The sequence below is a fragment of the Rhipicephalus microplus genome, chromosome 5, assembly GCF_043290135.1.
Source record: "Rhipicephalus microplus isolate Deutch F79 chromosome 5, USDA_Rmic, whole genome shotgun sequence".
In the NCBI taxonomy this organism is placed as follows: domain Eukaryota; kingdom Metazoa; phylum Arthropoda; class Arachnida; order Ixodida; family Ixodidae; genus Rhipicephalus; species Rhipicephalus microplus.
Window position 1 is genome coordinate 23,539,640 of NC_134704.1, and position 19,541 is coordinate 23,559,180.

Below are 19,541 nucleotides of genomic sequence, written 5' to 3' on the forward strand. Positions count from 1 at the left end.
ACTAGCATTTTTTCCTATGTACCCCCCTTACTCTATGCTCCGTAATAGAGTTTGTAAGGTATTTTTAAATAAATAAATAAATAAATAAAACTGCATCAAGGGCGCAGCCCGGGATAACAAGGAAACCACACATTGAGGGAACACAAAACTATACAGCGTCAGAGCACAATTGACGGCGAAAGATAAAATTTTGACGTAATCTATCAGTTAGGCCAATTTCTCATTCAGAGAACATGGCGTTTCACTTGTATGCGTGCCCGTATTCTCTACTGTTTATTTTTTTTTATTGCGACAGACTTGCCTTTAAGGCATAATATTTTGTTAAATGTGTGCCCGCTGTTGTGTATGAAGTGAAGTCGTGTCTTGTGGAATATGTTTTCATGTATCCAGTGGTTGTAGCTGGCTATCGCTGTAGCGAAGGCCAGCTACAACAGCTACTTGAGCGAGGTGACGGGAGCGTTCTGGCTGCAACCCTTTACATGTCCATGAAATGTTCTATGTATCTGCTTGGTTCGCCTCATACTTAGTGCTATACGTTTTTTTTTCTTTGATACATATGTAAAATAAAACCACACTCATTACTGTCCACAGTGCGCAGAAAAGAAAGAATGAAGCTTTTCAATCAAAATATGCGAACTGTGCGCTTATATGAGAAGGCGTCAATGACAGAATGAATATCAGTCGAAACACAGTGAGTTACACTGCAACGTGCACGGTATGCGGCAGAGCTAAGGATGTAACGATATAAGAGGCATGATGGTCACAAAAAACGGCACTTTTCTCGACACGTTACGAAGTCGTCAGTTTTTGGCCACCGTGGGGCGCAGCCAGAGTGAAGGCACCAGACCGTTTGTTCGGCAAGCGATGCAAGTAAGAACCGCAAGCACGGCCGTCCCAGGAGCTCGCAGTAACGCGAGAGCGGAACGCCGATGGACACTGATGATTGATAGATATGTGGGGTTTAACGTCCCAAAACCACCATATGATTATGAGAGACGCCGTAGTGGAAGACTCCGGAAATTTCGACCACCTGGGGTTCTTTAACGTGCACCCAAAACTGAGCACACGGGCCTACAACATTTCCGCCTCCATCGGAAATGCAGCCGCCGCAGCCGGGATTCGAACCCGTGACCTGCGGGTCAGCAGCCGAGTACCTTAGCCACTAGACCACCGCGGCGGGGCACGCCGATGGACACTTGAGACGGGCGCGCACCTGCGCAACGAAGCCACATGGCCGATGCAAGGACGCGGCCGTGAGTGCAACCGCTTCTGCCCAAATTGCCTGCGCATGGATTGCAGATAAAAGCGAATTTTAAATGCGAAGCATTTCTTAGCGAACTTCGGCGACTTTGAGCGTATCTATCTATCTATCTATCTATCTATCTATCTATCTATCTATCTATCTATCTATCTATCTATCTATCTATCTATCTATCTATCTATCTATCTATCTATCTATCTATCTATCTATCTATCTATCTATCTATCTATCTATCTATCTATCTATCTATCTATCTATCTATCTATCTATCTATCTATCTATCTATCTATCTATCTATCTATCTATCTATCTATCTATCTATCTATCTATCTATCTATCTATCTATCTATCTATCTATCTATCTATCTATCTATCTATCTATCTATCTATCTATCTATCTATCTATCTATCTATCTATCTATCTATCTATCTATCTATCTATCTATCTATCTATCTATCTATCTATCTATCTATCTATCTATCTATCTATCTATGTTTGGGTGCTATCGTGGTCACCCCCTTAACTTGGCGTGAACCAAAAGTAGCATGGGAGGGTATGACGCGCTGGTCATGACATGAATAATGTCGCAATCCCGTCGCGTACGTCGTCAAACACTTCCCTCCAGACAGTGGCACATATACCCACGGGCGGGTATGTGCCACAGGTGATTGACACTTACTATACACCCAGGAATGACGATAACACACATGGGCAATTTTAACGCGTGAGCGTTAAGCAACACCCGACATTGGTAGCGACGACCCAATTAACGAAGGCACAGAATAAATGTCATTGTTAAGAGAAACCTGACATAGGCAGGGTTGACCCCCCACTGATTGCAAATAATGAATTTCAGGGTCCCCGCAGGAATCGAGTCAAATTATTCTGCGTGGAAGTCAAGTATTCTACCACAGAGCTAGCCAGGTTTCGGAACTACTTTTCAAATAGACGCTAATCTTCGTGAAACGTCAATAGTGGTTGCAGTGCTGCCTACCCAGTTTTACAAACATTACATATGTACTCCTTTGATGGTACTCCTTTGTCGGGTTAACGTCAATCGTGGCTCGGTGCCATGCGCTGAAGTTGATTTATGTAGCAGTGTCCAGGGCCAGCATCTTCGTGAACATTAGCGCTTCATATCAGCTTCTGGTGATGCTAATACGCATGTTCCCGCTGACATCGTTGCGCAAGTGCAAACAGCTGGTTATATAAAAATCTGGAACTCTTCAACATATGTCTGTGCGTGCAACATTTGTACCTATATTTAGCCTCATTTCATGACATGTCACTAAAAAAAAATTGCAACAAGATCATCTTTTCTCCCAATGCTTCGCATAACGGTGACTACAAGGTACGTGAGATCCGCTGAAATTTTTTTCCTCGTGTGAAGCGTGGGAAGGAATACGCCGTGACCTGGAGGTTCAACTTCAGGCCATCGAAAGAATCCGTTGTATAGCGCATCGAAGACGGGACAGAGAAAGCACATAACACAAACACAGCGTTAACTTTCAACAATGCAGCTTATTCCGAGAATCAGCAGTTCATATACCTTAACATGGTGCTTGACAATTCGCGTGATCAAACCAGCATTAGTGTATCTAAAGGAAATCATCTTCGGATACAGTAGATAACCAACAAACCCGCCGTGCAACCTTAGTTGACTCCACCGAAAGAGTACAAGAGGCGGTTGCAAGTCGTTTCTTAATTGCGTATGCGTGCGTTCAGGGCGGTTGACGGGGGGGGGGGGGGTTGTCGGAAAGTCTGTCCTGTACTTGGAGAGCCGAGAAACAAAAGTGGACCGTTGTGCGAAGCAAGCCATCGCTTCGTTTTCGCTTGTTCATCCATTATGAAGCATTTTGTATATTAAACTCGACCAACAAGAATTAAGTGGGGGTCCCATCGCCGGGTTCCCACAGTGTGGAACTCTGCGCACGCCTGTGCCCAGTAACATGACCCCAGGACCCCCTTGTCCCCCCCCCCCGCATGTGCGGGGGGGGGGGGCAAGGGGGTCGGCCTTGCTACGATGATCTGTGCTTGCCCATCTCGAGCACACTCTAATCCATCCCATCCCTGAATATTACCTGATATTGATCACCACTACTTACATCATATGTAATGGTGACTCCTTTTATTTGGCACCCATTGGGAATGATTATACATAACTGAAGAGAGCCTTTCACTTCTACTGCGATTTGTTTGTTCTCCTCAAGACTTGTGATTTTTTTAGCGAAAACTGTATGTAACAGAGTGGACGTGGCATCTGAACTTTTGTGATGACGGGGGTTTCGGCAGTATCGTGAACCGTTGGGTTAGTTGGTGCGTCATTATACAAGGAAGAAGAGAGAAGTGCGACGAATAAGGACGCCCGACGAAAGAAACGTATGTGCTGACAGAAAACACGGTCAACTTGCTCAGTGAGGCCTTAAGTATCCCTTTACCCATTGATAGGCATGCTTTTGATTCAGGTGGAGAGGCGAATTGCACGAATCGCATGGCCACCGGACCGGACGGCAAATCTGAAGGGCGGGAAGTTGGGTGGGCTTTGCAGGCAATGCGAAAAGAGATCGACGAGTTGACACTAACGTACAAAACTGTAATATATATGTCTTCGTTTGATATCCAGGAATCTTCGTTGCAAACTAGATAAGAACTTGACAATCGAGATAGGAAGTGAATCAATTCACAAGGCGAGAAAAGGGGGAGGGTGGTTCTAACGCTGTGCCAGGAGCCACATTATAGTGCCCCACGGGCAGCAGGTTGCATACCCCTATACCTTAGCAGTCTACAACGCCTGCGCCAAGGCTCCAAAGATGTGATGCGAAGCTTTACCTCTTCAGCTGCAGTGCAGGCGTTTAGAAAATCATGCAACAAAGCTAAAAGTGAAATGTTAAAGCATAAACGTAGAACACCTCTCGAGCATTTTGAAGAGAATGCTGGGCAGACGCGCAGAACAGCGTGTGTATGCTTCGGTGCTCGTAAGCACTAACAAAAGCTGTCCCTCTTATCGGTTTCTGTGTCACACACTGTATACTTGAAGGCGGGTTTTACATGAGAGCGACCGTCTAAATACGTAGATTCAGTGATGTCGTTTTGGTAGTTGATTGTTTTGGTGTTGACTTTGCAACGAAAAAAAAATCTAGAAATCCACTGACTCCGGCGACAAGTTTATATTTACCGTCTGCGATTTATGAACAGAGGTAGCTTGCAGATATGTAAGTACACGGTAAGAAATGACGCCGCCATTTCTCAAAGCTAATCTATCGGGACATTTAAACAGGACGAAATTGGCATTAACCGCTCAGAATATGTCAAAAATATGTCGGAGCGGCTGTCCATTCAGACCTTTGTCGAATTTCGCACGTGAATTTGATAATTTAGGTCGAATGAGATTAGTCGAGGATATTTTCCGAAGGCTTAAGTTACTTTGACATTCGAAAATTAAGCATTACCTCAGCTAAGCGTTGCTCGCTTTTGTAAACCTTGCAGGCTGATGTTTAGACAGGTAACAATATTAGAGCTTCTGTAACATTAAAATCAATTACTTACATTTTGCTAATGTAAGTAAATAAAAGAACGCACTAACGCTACCAGACTATGACGTTCTCATGTACGACAGTTAACCTTAAGTACCACTATATAAGTGTGAACTACTAATCCACAAATCAGGGTTAAATTAACGAACTGTACATAGACAAACTTCCAGTGCTATTCAGGTACAATCACATTTAGGCATGTGCAATTAACAGCGGAATACCAATGCACATACCAGGTTATAATTGATGAATGAATCAGTTTCTAGCTGTAGTAATTGGACAACAAGATCCTACAAAATTTTGATGTCTTGATGCACTACAGTTAAATGCACCTCTATATAAGAGCGGAGTGCTAATGACCACACAAGTGTTAAATTAATGAACTTCAGGTAGAACCAACTTCCAGTGCTACTCGTGTACAAGTTACATTCAAATGAATGTAGTTAATAATGGAGCATCAATGTTAAAGCGGGGCTAAATTAATTTATTAATTAATCAGGTAGATCGGAGTTGCAATACTCACCGTGTGTGAGCTTCCAGTCGGTTGCTTTGCCGGCCGAACTTTGAAGTCGCGTGGAGCGGCCGCCTTTCCCGGAGGCGGAGCCATGGGTCGGTCCCGAACGGAGAACCAACCACCCGCCGCGGCACCCCCACCACGCGGGCGAACCAGCTGCATGGCCGACGCATGGTCGCGGTGGCTAGTTTGTTCTCGCCTGGGGGTTGTGGGGATCTTTCGAATGAAATGATAAAATAAATAACAAAAGAAGAAACGACTTTTTGAAACGAGCGCCGTGTATTCGTAGCGAGATCAAACATCGGTGCGCCGGCCACCAAACATCACATCGTCACTGGCGGATGTTGCAGGTGCTGACAGTGCTTGCGTGTTATGGCGACAGCGATATGACGGAGCTGTTATTTTTTTTTTATGGCGGATATGTTAAGCTTTTCGTCACGCCGCCTGGCGTGACCGAAAACTATCACTGTCGTGAACCAGCTCGCGTTCTCTTCGTCCTCTTCGTCTTGCGCTTCGCTCGGAGAACGCGTGCACCGGTTTGTCCGGTCTGAGATGCAGAAGTGCTTGTATGTTTGTATGTGATATTGCCGCACTGCCGAATATACATAGAGTTGTAGGCTATTGAAACTGTCCGAGTACGGGTTTTTTTCCTACAATCCTGCCATCTGTCTCTCACAAAGATGGCAAATAAACTTATTATTATTATTATTATTATTATTATTATTATTATTATTATTATTATTATTATTATTATTATTATTATTATTATTATTACTCTAGTGTGCGAAAGCCAGAGTACAGATAGGGAGAGTGAGAACGAGAGATATAGAAAGGAAGAGTGAGTAAGAAGAGAGAGAAAAACATATTGATAGACTGAGAAAGAAATATTGATTGATATGGGGGTTTAACGTCCCAAAACCACCATATGATTATTAGAGACGCCGTAGTGGAGGGCTGAGGAAATTTCGACCACCTGGGGTTTTTTAACGTGCACCCAAATCTGAGTACATGGGCCTACAACATTTCCGCCTCCATCGGAAATGCAGCTGCCACAGCCGGGATTTGATCCCGTGACCTGCGGGTCAGCAGCCGAGTACCTTAGCCACTAGACCACCGCGGCGGGGCAAGAGAGAAAGAAATATAAACTGATAGAGATAGAGACAGACACCACAATGAAGAGAAAGAAAAGAGAGCAAGCGTGTATGGTACAGCTATAGAGGTGGGAAATTGAATTGAGGCGGAGAAGGAGGGAAGGAAAGAAGGACAACGCCACCTCCGTATTCCTCAGTCTTTGCACCGCCAGTGCGTAGCTGCTCCAGTTTACTTTATTTTCAAGACAGACTTCAATGTAGGCTGGTGGTAGTTGATTTTGGCTGTTATTCGTAAATATCGACAATATGTTGTCATGGCAGCATTGTATTCATTCACTCTGAGTCCACTATTCAAGTTGTTGATGATGATGATTAGATCCCACAACCACTCCGGCCTATTGATCAAGAAACCGATATCTTTAAAAAAAATTGACACGTGTGCATTGTGTGGCAATTCAGGAATTTCTTCGCTGGTATTCGAGGCCTGAGCTTACCAGATGGGCCTCCCATTGATCTCTGGAGCCGACAGCCTAAATTGTAACTGTAAAAAAAAAAACGTAATTGAAAACGAATTTACGTAGGAGTGCTCGAACTGCAGAACGATGTTACTTGCAAAAAAATTGGGATACATTATTTGTCTGTAAAAAAAAAAAACATGCTTATATTTGTTTTTAGCCACAGATACTTTAGTGTTCAGCGAGTTCTTAAGGGAAATTCATGGGAAAAGAGTTTTGGAATTAACACTAGCCAAGGAGAAACGTCGCTAAACTTGCACTGTTGTCCAACCTATATATATTTTAAATATTTTTTATATACATAATTTCATGCGTTGAGGCGCAAGTATCACTAGAACGCTGATTTATTTCGTTGCATATTTTGCGAACATATACTTCGATTCCTGTGCCATGAGGATTACCTTCAAATGCGTTGGAACTTTAGCGACTGCAATTTGAAAATTACAATCTACCCCACAGCATAATTATTAATAATGCAATGAGAACCTTTTTTTTTTTAATTATTCGATCATGCATGTTGACGTAATATAAAAATTTCGACTACCTTTTAGATGTATTCGAACACAATTGCAGAACCTTTCCAATGGCCCCCAGGAGATTCTTTTTCTTAATCATTAGATCTTAACAACCTTGAGGACATCTTTATACCATCCGCGCGCGGTTTTGACTGCACCATTCAGCATCGACCACTCTTGTGTTAGAAACTGCTTACTAATACTCAAGGGCTGATATTACCATGGTTAGTGGTTGCAGACTATTTTCTTTTATTATGTAAATAATGTCTAACTACTGAGTGAGACCAGCTAGCTGCCCTTTTACAACTAAGCATGAGAAATTTGCTTAAAAATTTGCATTCCATGCAATGATGAACTTAGAGGGAAGGTTCTTTACAGATCAAGTTAGAAATTCTGCTTATGATGGATGCTAAAGCCTTAGAGCAGTGTATCAGAATTACACTGCGCGCACAGTATCGATAAACTATCGCAGTGGCATGCGCAGTGTATTTGAGTAATTACGACTGTCGGTATGTCACACCAAATAATTATCTGTACTTCTTAGTGACCCTTTCTCTGTCCTTCTCTCATGAATGAGATGCAGAAATAATTCATTTATTGCAGGGCGCTGCACTCTGAGCAAACAGCACTCTAAAGAACGAACCCAAAAGCTAAAATTCACGCCGCAGTGGTAGGTTGAGGGACATAGGGAAATAAATGTTTATTTTCGAAACAGCGTTTCGGGCGATGCCCGGTACCACTTAGAGGTGGAAGAGGGCTCCCTAGAACAGAAAAACTCTGGCTTCAATTGCCCTCCTCGCCCTGGTGGTGAGTTGCCGCTGGTCTTTCACGCCTTTGAAGGCCGGCTTGGTAGGTTGAAATAAAATGAATGTTAAATAAATATTCGGCAGATGAAACGCCTTGTGGATATCGGTTTAATGCGATGCAGCCGTCGAGTAATTGTCTATGCTGTTTTTTTATGTTTCTCTGATGCAAGCGTTACGAGATGGATCGACGTGTTTTTGTAGTTCTATGCACATTGTGGGATTACAAGAAACGTCGACTACACCGGCGTTTAAAGGGTAGCATATATTTTGTGAAGATTTTAGCGCGCACACAGTAGAAAAAAACGGAGAGAAAGAAGACAAACGAGCGCGAACTTACGACTCAATTTATTGATGAAAAGAACGTACTCATACCCTGTCCTTGTCTATTGTGTGCGCGAATAATCCTTCCCAAAATGTATTCATACGAACTCGCCCAGCTCTCTATACTTTTGCACTAACATATGGTCTGACGTTACATCAGCCCTCACGTTAGAGCAATGACGACAGTATTGTTGAAACGAAGCGCACCACATACGAATATCACAAGTATAACTTTCGTTAGCGTGTTCCTCCAGAGTCGGGTAAAGTTTTAATATAGCTTGCTAGTTCATAGTAATAGAAGTATAATGTTTGTTAGAATACTATAGATGCGTAGCCAACGCTGCAACACTTTTGCCGATATAACCCGACATGACGCCTTCATTATAGGGGTACATATGAAATGTTTATTGCTTTTTTACAGAATTAAATACCCAGAACTGCAACCAAAATCGTCGTGGCACAAACATTACGCCTGAATAGAGTTTTTTTTCTTTTTTTTCAAAGCAGTTTAAAGAGCAGGCGTAGTTCCGTGGTAGAATACCCGACTGCCACGCATAATGGTTGGGGGTTCAATTTATGCTGTGATACTGATTTTTATTCTTTCAAGTCCTCGGCTAAACGCTGTTGAAGTCGGTTTTTCTTAATGTTTTCCGAATAATAATTCGGTAATTTATATGTTCCAGGGTAAATAGAAACTGCCAATCGCTTATGGCGCCATACTACGGCGGCCCTTTGCGATATGGGTATGTGCCACACGTGTCTGCCGGAAAGGGTTTGACGACATATAAGCGACTGGATTTTCACGCTATTCACGTTATGACCAGACAGTCATATTCACCCAACTCTTTACCCTCCCATACGAATTTTTGTCTACAGGCGATCATGAGAGCACGCTGACGTAGGTGGATGGATAGATAGATAGATAGATAGATAGATAGATAGATAGATAGATAGATAGATAGATAGATAGATTGATAGATAGATAGATAGATTGATAGATAGATAGATTGATTGATTGATTGATTGATTGATTGATAGATTGATAGATAGATAGATTGATTGATTGATTGATAGATTGATTGATTGATAGATTGATTGATTGATAGATAGATTGATAGATTGATAGATTGATTGATTGATAGATAGATTGATAGATTGATAGATTGATAGATTGATTGATTGATAGATTGATTGATTGATTGATTGATAGATAGATAGATAGATAGATAGATAGATAGATAGATAGATAGATAGATAGATAGATTGATAGATAGATTGATAGATTGATTGATAGATTGATAGATTGATAGATTGATAGATTGATAGATTGATAGATAGATAGATAGATAGATAGATAGATAGATAGATAGATAGATAGATAGATAGATTAGCGGGCCGCTCGCACGTTGGGACAGGCAGGAAGTATCTGGCCGCGGCATCATGGGCCCCTTGGATATCCCATTCATTCATTCATTCATTCATTTGTGGGGTTTAACGTCCCAAAACCACCATATGATTATGAGAGACGCCGTAGTGGAGGGCTCCGGAAATTTAGACCACCTGGGGTTCTTTAACGTGCGCCCAAATCTGCCCTTGGATATCCCGAAGCTGACAGTGACGGTCCGTACTTTTGATGGCGGAATGAAATCCTTGTCTTGAGATGATTCGCCCCTTGAGTGGCTTGGGTATGGAAGGGCAGTCCCGCATCATGCGCTCAAACACGCACCCACGCATGACCCCTGCTGCACTCAGGAGATGTACCCATATAAACCGAAACATAGCCGGATGGAGGTAGACATATGTCTGTTGGAGTCTGAGCGTGGTTTCTTGTCTTCTGGTAGGATGCGAATGGGGTGAAGGACAGACTGGAGGACCCAGGTAGAACTGTGTCACGAGGTATCAACCAAGCTGTGTGGGTTCCATGTTAGTCAAAAGCTTAACTCATCAAGATTCTCACACGCAATGCGTACTAATCGTGTTTTCTCTGATACGTTCGATCGCACAACTCAAACGAGATACTCATTGAAGCGGTATGTGCCTTGGGACAGGAGAAGAAGCACGAGAGCCGGGGGCAGGAAAGAAGAGAAGGATGAAGTTAGAAATAAAACAAATTAAGATGGACGCCAGTTCCATACCGAAGCTATAATGCTGTTCCGTTCTTTTAAGTAGGAACACTACAGTCATAATGAAATATTGGGGGCGCAAATTAACGGGACACAAGAGAGGAGACAAACGAACGCAGACTGAAACATGGTTTATTCGATGAAGATAATATATACCAGAAAGACAAGATTGCAAAGAGAATCACAAGGGAGAAGGATACATCACGGTCAAGTGTCGTCCAGAAATGAGATTTCATAATCTAACAGCGTGACCTGCAGGTCGGGGGATCTTATCCCGGCTACGGCGGCTGCATTTCCGATGGAGGCGGAAATGTTGTATGCCCGTGTGCTCAGATTTGGCTGCACGTTAAAGAACCCCAGGTGGTCGAAATTTCCGGAGCACTTCACTACGGCGTCACTCATAATCATATCGTGGTTTTGGGACGTTAAACCCCACATATCAATCAATCAACGATCTAACAGTGATAAAGACGATGAGCTGACACAAATATCAATATTCTTTTTTTTATGAAAAATGCTTCCGCAATCTCTCTAGTTTAGGTGTAAAATAAAATTCATAAATAAATTCATAAAAAGAATATTGATAGTTGTGCACTTGTTATATTGTGAAATTTCGTTTTGGACGACCGACTTGGTGGATTGTGGTGGATCCTTTTCAGAGCCTTTTCAAAACACTCATAGAATAACTACTGCAAGCACACCTTCTTGGTACACACTAGGGCATTAATAATAACCGTTTGGGTAGTAGGCCGGCATTCGCTACGCTATTTTTCGTCATTTTTCTGAGAAGCGTGGTATCCGCTAAACACTTGCAAGGAATTTTGTGCCAGTAGTCCATGCAGTGGCTGAAGACGAAGAGGAAGTATAGCTGAAGTGGGTATGCACCACAGTTAATAGGGAAACAAGCTTCTGAGATGGTTTGGAGCATTGGACGGCCCTCTCGTTACGCTATTTGCATTGTTAGACGACTGTTTGTTATTTAGCTGTTGTAAAACGTTTTATAAGTCGTATTGACGCGATTGCTTTCCCGACATCAAGCCTGCCTAAGGCAAGTTTGACAACAAAGTACAAGCACTGGTGTGGCTCAGTGGTAGAATACTGGGCTGACGTCTACCGGACCCTGGTTCGAGCCCCACTGTGCCATTGGTGCTAGGTCTTACCTGCCTAAAGCAAGTTTAACAAGAAGTTACAAACACCGGCGAACTGAATGATAGTTGCTTAAACATTCAATTCCACTTTTTCCATATGGCTGTAGCTTTGATACTGCTCTGAAAAGTGAGGCATAGAGAGTGTCAATTCGTGAAGCATACACATAAACGGGTGCATAACTGCTTGTTATGCCCTTTAGGTGGGTTGAATTATTGTGAGTTATAGACACCTAAGCGGGTAGAACTGTGTGTATAGTTTGCATACGAACTTCGCGTTACTACAGTATGCTAAGTAAACACCAAATCACCCAGGAAAAAGTTATCTGGAAAGAAAAGTTCATTCCACACCGCCAGTTTTCCTTAGCTACAGTCGTTCTGCTTGCTATCGTGGTGACTATTCGTTTCTTTTAAGAATTTGGGCGAGTTCGTGGAACTTCATACTTGAACAAGTAACGCACTGAGAACATGGGCACGAGAAAGAAAAAAAAAAGATATGAACAAGACGACCAGACGAACGCTGACCTGGTCTGGCACTTGTTTTGCCATCTTGCTCCTTGATGATCGGTTTATAGATTGATTTATAGATTGATTGGTTTATACACAAGGTGCGCCTCTCATCTGCCCTTATCACCTCTTATACATCGGCATCACCAGCCTTTCTGCGCGTGCCGGACACGTCGCCGGACGCGACAACCTGAACCACGACCTCCGCTAAACACGCTATACACCACCCATTCGGGACTATACGGGCGAGCGCTCGGGGAATCTGTTAATGGAAAAGTAAATGGCACAAAGACGACCGCTTCATCAGCGGAGGGAGCGACCGCGTCTAATACGCGCCCTGGCGACGGGGGCGATCATCATCGGCGGTGGTCGCGGCAGGGGCGCACGTCGGAGTCACCGGGGGCGTTGCTTAGTCACGGCGGAGGCTGCTCCCTTCATCGGCCAGCGCACGTGCGGCAGGTGCTGAGAGACACTCTTTGTGCTGACACAGCTGCGGTTCGGCTTTGGTTGCGCGCTCGATTACAGCCTCGTTAGGGACCGGCTCCGGCTGCTGGTCGGCCGAGGGCCCTTTTGTGCTCGCGCCGGCTCAGCCCCCTCCGCACTACAACACCACCTCGAAAACCTCGCGGTTGTCAGCGGCGTGTTGTTACACCGGCGCGGTGCCGGGACAAGTGGCTACTGAGGGTGCCCACACCGAAGGGCGAGGCGGACCTCAATCTGGCGACCCCCGGGTGGAGGGGTGTAGATTGTACAAACTGAGATCCGAGCTTGGCACCGCCTCTCTGCCGGCTGCCGCTTTAAAATCTTCCTCTTCATCCTCGGCAGGCTCGCGAGCCGGCTGCTGCCTTCGCAGGTCTTCTGCACTACTCCCCCCCTCCCCTCATTCTGCCACCCCTTCAGCTCCCTCTCTTCCTCATACAGAGTCGCTGAAACACCAGACAGCTATATCACTTCATGGCTCCCATTCGCGAAGGTTCGCTGCCCCCCCCCCCCCCCCCCACCACCACGAGCCCTTCAACACTGTGGTCTTTTTGTCTTTAATAAAGCTGCCCATGGGGTGCCGTTATGGAAGCGTGCTCTCAACAACTCATCACCTGGCCTTGTTGAAAAAAGGAAAAAAAAGAAAACAAACCGAGACGAAAGGAAGTTAGATCATTCTTTCCACCCGCGAGTTAGTTAGCCACTTCCCTTACAAAATGTGCGTGATTTTAACTTCACTTCGTTAACTTAAACTTCCATCACAATGCGCCACGGTGTTTTCATGTTGCTGGTTTTGTGGAAGTAGATACCTTGATAAATCACACTAAAGACGTGCCCACTGACCTGGCGCTGTTTTCGCCTACATAAGCACATGTGCCAATCACAACCGCAGCTTCTGGATTATCAGTCTTTATGTTTTACTGTCGTGTTTGAGGCAATTTTGGGTGGCTTTGTTTTCCGAAACCAAATTAGGTGCACCCGCAGGAATTGTGTTACAAATAAAATTGGGCGTGATGCCGTTTTGACGGACCATGTTGGAAGGCCCATGTGACACTAGAAAAACAGTGATGTAGAGAGAAAGAAAACATTTATTGATTGATTCTATGGTTAATTAATTAATGCGAGAGGATCCCTTGGTTTGAGTCCGCATCTGTTGCTGCTGTTTGATGTGCAGTGATGCTTGCCTTGCACAGCAGTATATATAGGCGTGCCACAGTGCAGTGTGGGCAGTTGTGGCTGTGTGACGTGGGGTTTAATGCCACGAGTAAACTTATATGCGCCTTGAAGACCCCTGTAGTAGGCGCCTTCGTCTTTCATTAGTTTGAAGTGTGGGGGAGGGTATGGCATGCGTTCAAGCCGATCGTGTTGTATCAACGATTTCAGTTCATCAAAACACGCGCGAATACCACACGGTATAATGCGCCGGTGCTTAAACCATGTTCAAACGAAGGCGTCACAAGACTGCGCCGTAAACCGTGAGCGATCAATGACATGCAGGACGCGCGCAGATGCCCTAAGATGCCCTGAAAAACAACGCTTCACAAATAACATGTCAGAACGGTCGTCTGAGTGAATTATATAGATTGCGGAAATACCTTCAAGGATTCGTGTATTCGCTTTGTTCGGCACAGCTGCTCGCAATTGCATTGTTCCACGCATTGTGGCGGGGGCTGTGAAAATAGTTCACCGAACGGCGCTGGCGCAGCTGCCTTGAAGATATTCGGGCCACGTCTCAGCCCTTCTTCAGACGATACGGGCTTCCCAAGCAAACTTAACGTAAGTGTTTCCTTCATCGCATGAACAGTGTGTGTGTGTTTCTTAGCTCAAGTAGAACAAAAAAGCAGAGAGAAAATACAATGACAATGACCGAGGCTTTGTTACATTGACAGTGTGCATGAGTGTGTACGTGACATCGATGCGAAAAAAAAAAAAGATTTGGCAGCAGGGATCTAATTAGCCGAGTTGCAGCGTGGTTTTAACTTTGAGCTCGGGATATAAACTCTGTCATATGAATTCGACGGGGAGTGTAGTGCTAATGCCCTTTATTTCATGGACGCACGTGCATGAGTTGCTAGATAATAAGCTGAAAGGGATCCTCGCGCATTGTGCAATTTTAATCGTGCTGCGGCTCAGCTTCGAAAGTTTCGACCCATTTACGTAACTTTTCGCCGATATGGCTTCGTCCTACTCCAGTGCGCGCACTGGCAACACATCACTTCAGATATGAGCAGCTGGGTGGGGGAATTTACCCACAGTTTACTCAAACCTTTAAATATATCGTGTGTATTTTTTCTGTGTATTTTCGGCGTATGACTGTATGAAGTTCCATAATGGGGAAGGGAAGTGGGTACCCACATGCCACATGCACAGAAAACCATTTTTTTAAACTTCCTTGCACCATGTTGCTCTGACACACAAAAAATGTCGCCGCTGTGCACGACAGTTAAAATGATTTGGGCGAGTGCACACAAAAAGAAAGAGTTGAATCCCCCCTCGCTCCGGCTATGCCAACAGTCTAGGGTATTACGCTGGTGGAGCAGTTCCTGGCTGCGCTTAAGTGGGTATAAAATCCGAAAATGATCGTAGGCTTAGATTTTGGCCATCTTGAAAGAACTTTAGGGGACCCAAATACATTCAGAGAGCTCCGCTACGGCATGTCCCATATGATCGTATTGCTGTTTCGACAAGCAAAACCACAGAATTAAAATGTGTAAATCGAACTTTTGTGTGCGTGATTTATATAGGTCTTTCCAGCTGGCCCGCAAGACTGACAAGGGACCATGGACAGCCCGTGGCTTGCGTTTCTCGCTCTCGCACTCTTGTCCACTTCCTCGAGCTATGCGCACACGCTGGTCAAGTCGTTCGTGGCCAGCTCCTTCCAGGAAATGGAGACCGGTCCACACGGAACGGTGCTGGGTCGACAGGGATACCACGATTCGTCAGGCCACGGACGCTTCATTTCCTACGTGGTCGACAGGGAAGGCCGCGTCCATGTGAAACACGACCCATCGGTGAAGGCTATCCTGACTCACATGGAGCAGTCGGCACTACCGCATGGCTTTCACCAGTTCAGGTACACACAGATACGCCGGACTATACATAGTTGAAAGGACCGGGAGGCGTTATGCACCACTCACATACTGTTTATATGTGCCGTGAACTCTTATTCGGTCTTTTTTGCACCGTTATGCTGACGTACGCGCACGCTTGAAAGGGAGAGATTTTGTAATATCTTACATAAAAATTATTTTACCAGCAGTGACGTAAATCAGGGAGCTTGCGGGGGAATGGGGGAGAGTCAGGTGTCCGGACGCCTTTTGTGTTCAGGCTGCGGGGTATACCCTTTGCAAGCGTCCTTCCTTCTTCAGATTTAGCTTTCGAACATCATATCTGAATATGATGCTCACTCGGGGAAAACCAACTGAAAGCTGAAGCACTTCCAAACGGCGGAAACGAAGTACGAAAGTGAAATCTGCTTTTCCTTTCAAAACGTACTGAGGGCACGAGCTTCCCAAGATACTGTACGGGTTACTTGTGACGTGTTGTTCATTACGCCACGCTTCAAGATGCAAAGCAACTAAGGAATCCCGATCATGTGCTGTTATTCACAAGTGTTGGAGATTGGGCGAGTTGGTTCGTCGTACTTGAACTCGTATATAGCGCATTACGGTACAGAAGAAATGGTCGGACAAAGCGCTAAGGTATACACTCTGTCCGCTCTGTCCTCTTCTGTTGGTCTGCTGGACCAGTTATTCTTTACCGCAATGCGCTATACCAGTTCAAGTCTGCCGTTATTTTCTTATGCCGGGTATTCGTTGGAAGCTATTGGCAATGAAATACGCATCCGATTGTTTCACCACGATTGTGTTATTTAAGAAAGAATCAGCGTTGATCATAAACAAGTTTTACAAGAGAGATTTCAGGGCTAAATTGTGGGGGGCTGTGTACAGTGCAGTACAAGATATTGACCTGAATTTAGAGGAGCTATACGTCCGCGCAGTATACAGCAAGAAGTACGATTACTTTCACTATATGGTTTACCCCGAGTGGCATATTACCTAGAGATATGCCCGAAATTGGCTGCTCAATAGCTTCCTGACCGGGTGCAGTGGCGTAGGTGCGTGGCACACGGCTTGTACAAACCTCACCCACTCCCCTCCCTTGAAAAAAAAAAAAACCGTTCTTTTACGGTAGCATACAGATTGATTAATATGTGGTGCTTAACGTCCCAAAACCACCATATGATTATGAAAGACGCCGTAGTGGAGGGACCCGGAAATTTCGACCACCTGGGGTTCTTTACAGTGCATCCAAATCTGAGCACATGGGCCTACAACATTTCCGCCTCCATCGGGAATGCAGCCGCCGCAGCCGGGATTCGATCCCGCGACCTGCGGGCCAGCAGCCAAGTACCTTAGCCACTAGACCACTGCGGCGGGGCACGGTAGCACACAGAGCGCGACAGCCACCCTAACATGACACTCGACCGCATCTGCCAGCCCGGCCCCCCTTCAGATCAAAAGTGGCGCCCTTCTCCCCCCCAAAATTCTGCCTACGCCTTTGGATAGAGGCACATTCATTTATTTATATACCCTCAGATCCAGAGGAATTGGAGAAGGAAGTGGTTATAAAGTAAACAGAATACACATATTACAAAATTAGCAAGCGCCTAACATTCTAATTATAAAATGTTAGCTAAGGTATTCTTGAACAGTTGGTGACTTGTGATGGAGGTTACAGATGCGGAGAAAGGCGATTACACTCTTTTGATGTCCTTGGTAGAAAAGACTGAAAAAAAAAGGCGTCAGTTATTCTAAAACGAACGCGTACCTATTGGCATGATCACTTTTTTTCCTGTATTTGAAAACGAATAATAATAATTTTTGTACTATTGAAAGTAGAACATTTTTGTAACGACCAAAATAGCCGCCATTGCAAGATGTGTGTCCCCCTTTGTTGTTTTCGTGGAATTATGCCACTGCTTACCGGAGTCCACCAATCTGCCCCCTCCTTCCCCATGGTTAACCTACAGTAAACCAACAAGGTGCACTCGTACACACACGCCAGTGCATGCACAAGTAAATAAACAAACATCTCATATCTGCTTTGAGATTTCACTTAATTGAACTCGATGCATGCTGCCTAAAATCGCTGAGTTAATGAAAATGCGTCCTCACTTGCTGATTCACACTGCGTGACTGCAGCTGACATACGACAAACTTTCACTTGGAGGCAGCTACATGTAAAGCATGCTTTTCGAATAATCATCACACACATTGAACCAAACCATGATTTCAGAGACGTTGATATATTTTTTTCTGCACAATTATTTTTTCCTTCATTAAATAGCCCGAGCGTTAGCTTTTGAAATTCACGCTCACTCTTATTTACTGAGTATATAACGACTCAATAACAGGACACAAATGCAGAAGACGCAGAAGAAGCCCATAGCCAGAGGTAAAACGGAGGCACTACCTCCCCCCCCCCCTCGAAATTCGAATCAAGCGAGATGTTTTGCCGAGAATAAATATGAAAATAGGGGAGAAATTCCTAGCTACGGGCCTGACGCAGAAGCTTTCATTAACTTGATTAGTGGATATTATTAGCTTTAACATTAGAAAAAACACTATTCATCGTAGCAAGCTCTAGAATTACATTGTAGGTTTTGCTTACCTAGGCCACTCGATGACTGAAATCGATTGAATACACTATGTGAAATGCTTGTTGTTTACTTCTAAGACACATACTGGTATTAATAATGGTATACATTTTTTTATCTGTAGCAGGCCACTACTGAATCCCGCTTTGGGTCTGTCTTCGTTGCATCTTCTACCGCGACTCCACCAACCATTCATGTGTCTCCTGAATCCTTGCAGCGCTGATCCATACTACAACCGGCATAGCGATCAGTATATGCAAATGATGCACGGTATTGCTTAAACTCGCATCGCATTGCCATCCAACGAAAGATTCCCGTTGAATCGTAGCACCAAATATTTCTTGCTGGAGTTTTGTGTTTAGTCGTCAATAAAAGATACAAAAATTAGAACATGACTTTTTCGTTTTGCGTTTGTTTATGCTTGCCTGGAGGATTCAGTCGGCGAGTCCAATAGCTGTTCCTTATAAAATGCAGCGCCAACGCATGATGTCACCAAGCCCAAATCGCCACATTAACCAACACATCAATATATTATAAAAGGGCTCATTCCCAATGTGTTCTTTCACAAACAGGTATGAACGCTTCGTTTTATGATTAAAACCGATAGACAGACAGACGGACACACACAGACACAGATACAGGCAAAGACAGACAGACACAGACAGACAGACAGACAGACAGACACAGACAGACAGACAGACAGACAGACAGACAGACAGACAGACAGACAGACAGACAGACAGACAGACGGACGGAGACAGACGGACGGAGACGGACGGAGATGGACGGAGATGGACGGAGATGGACGGAGACAGACGGACAGAGACGGACAGAGACAGACGCGGACAGACGCGGACGCAGACAGACAGACAGACAGACAGACAGACAGACAGACAGACAGACAGACAGACAGACAGACAGACAGACAGACAGACAGGGCTCCTTTTCTAACGCGTTCTTTCACAAACAGGTATGAACGCTTCGTTTTATGCATAAAACAGACAGAGACAGACAGACACAGGCAGACAGAGACAGAGAGACAGACAGACAGACACAGGCAGACAGACAGA

At 44.6% G+C, this 19,541-nt stretch overlaps 1 protein-coding gene across 3 annotated transcripts; it reads left to right on the forward strand.

The window, feature by feature from the left end:
* The first annotated feature begins 14,438 nt into the window (after window positions 1-14,438).
* Window positions 14,439-18,866, forward strand: LOC142817689 (uncharacterized). 3 transcript variants are annotated; one of them, XM_075895004.1, is made up of 3 exons: window positions 14,439-14,588; window positions 15,557-15,885; window positions 18,596-18,866. In XM_075895004.1, the coding sequence occupies exons 2-3, from the start codon at window positions 15,593-15,595 to the stop codon at window positions 18,750-18,752; spliced, it is 450 nt and encodes a 149-aa protein (XP_075751119.1). In that variant the 5' UTR covers window positions 14,439-14,588; window positions 15,557-15,592; the 3' UTR covers window positions 18,753-18,866. The 3 variants fall into 3 exon arrangements, with proteins under 3 accessions (XP_075751119.1, XP_075751121.1, XP_075751120.1); XM_075895006.1 differs by having other exon boundaries at window positions 18,599-18,866; XM_075895005.1 differs by having other exon boundaries at window positions 14,485-14,588; window positions 15,567-15,885.
* Window positions 18,867-19,541: the final 675 nt, after the last annotated feature.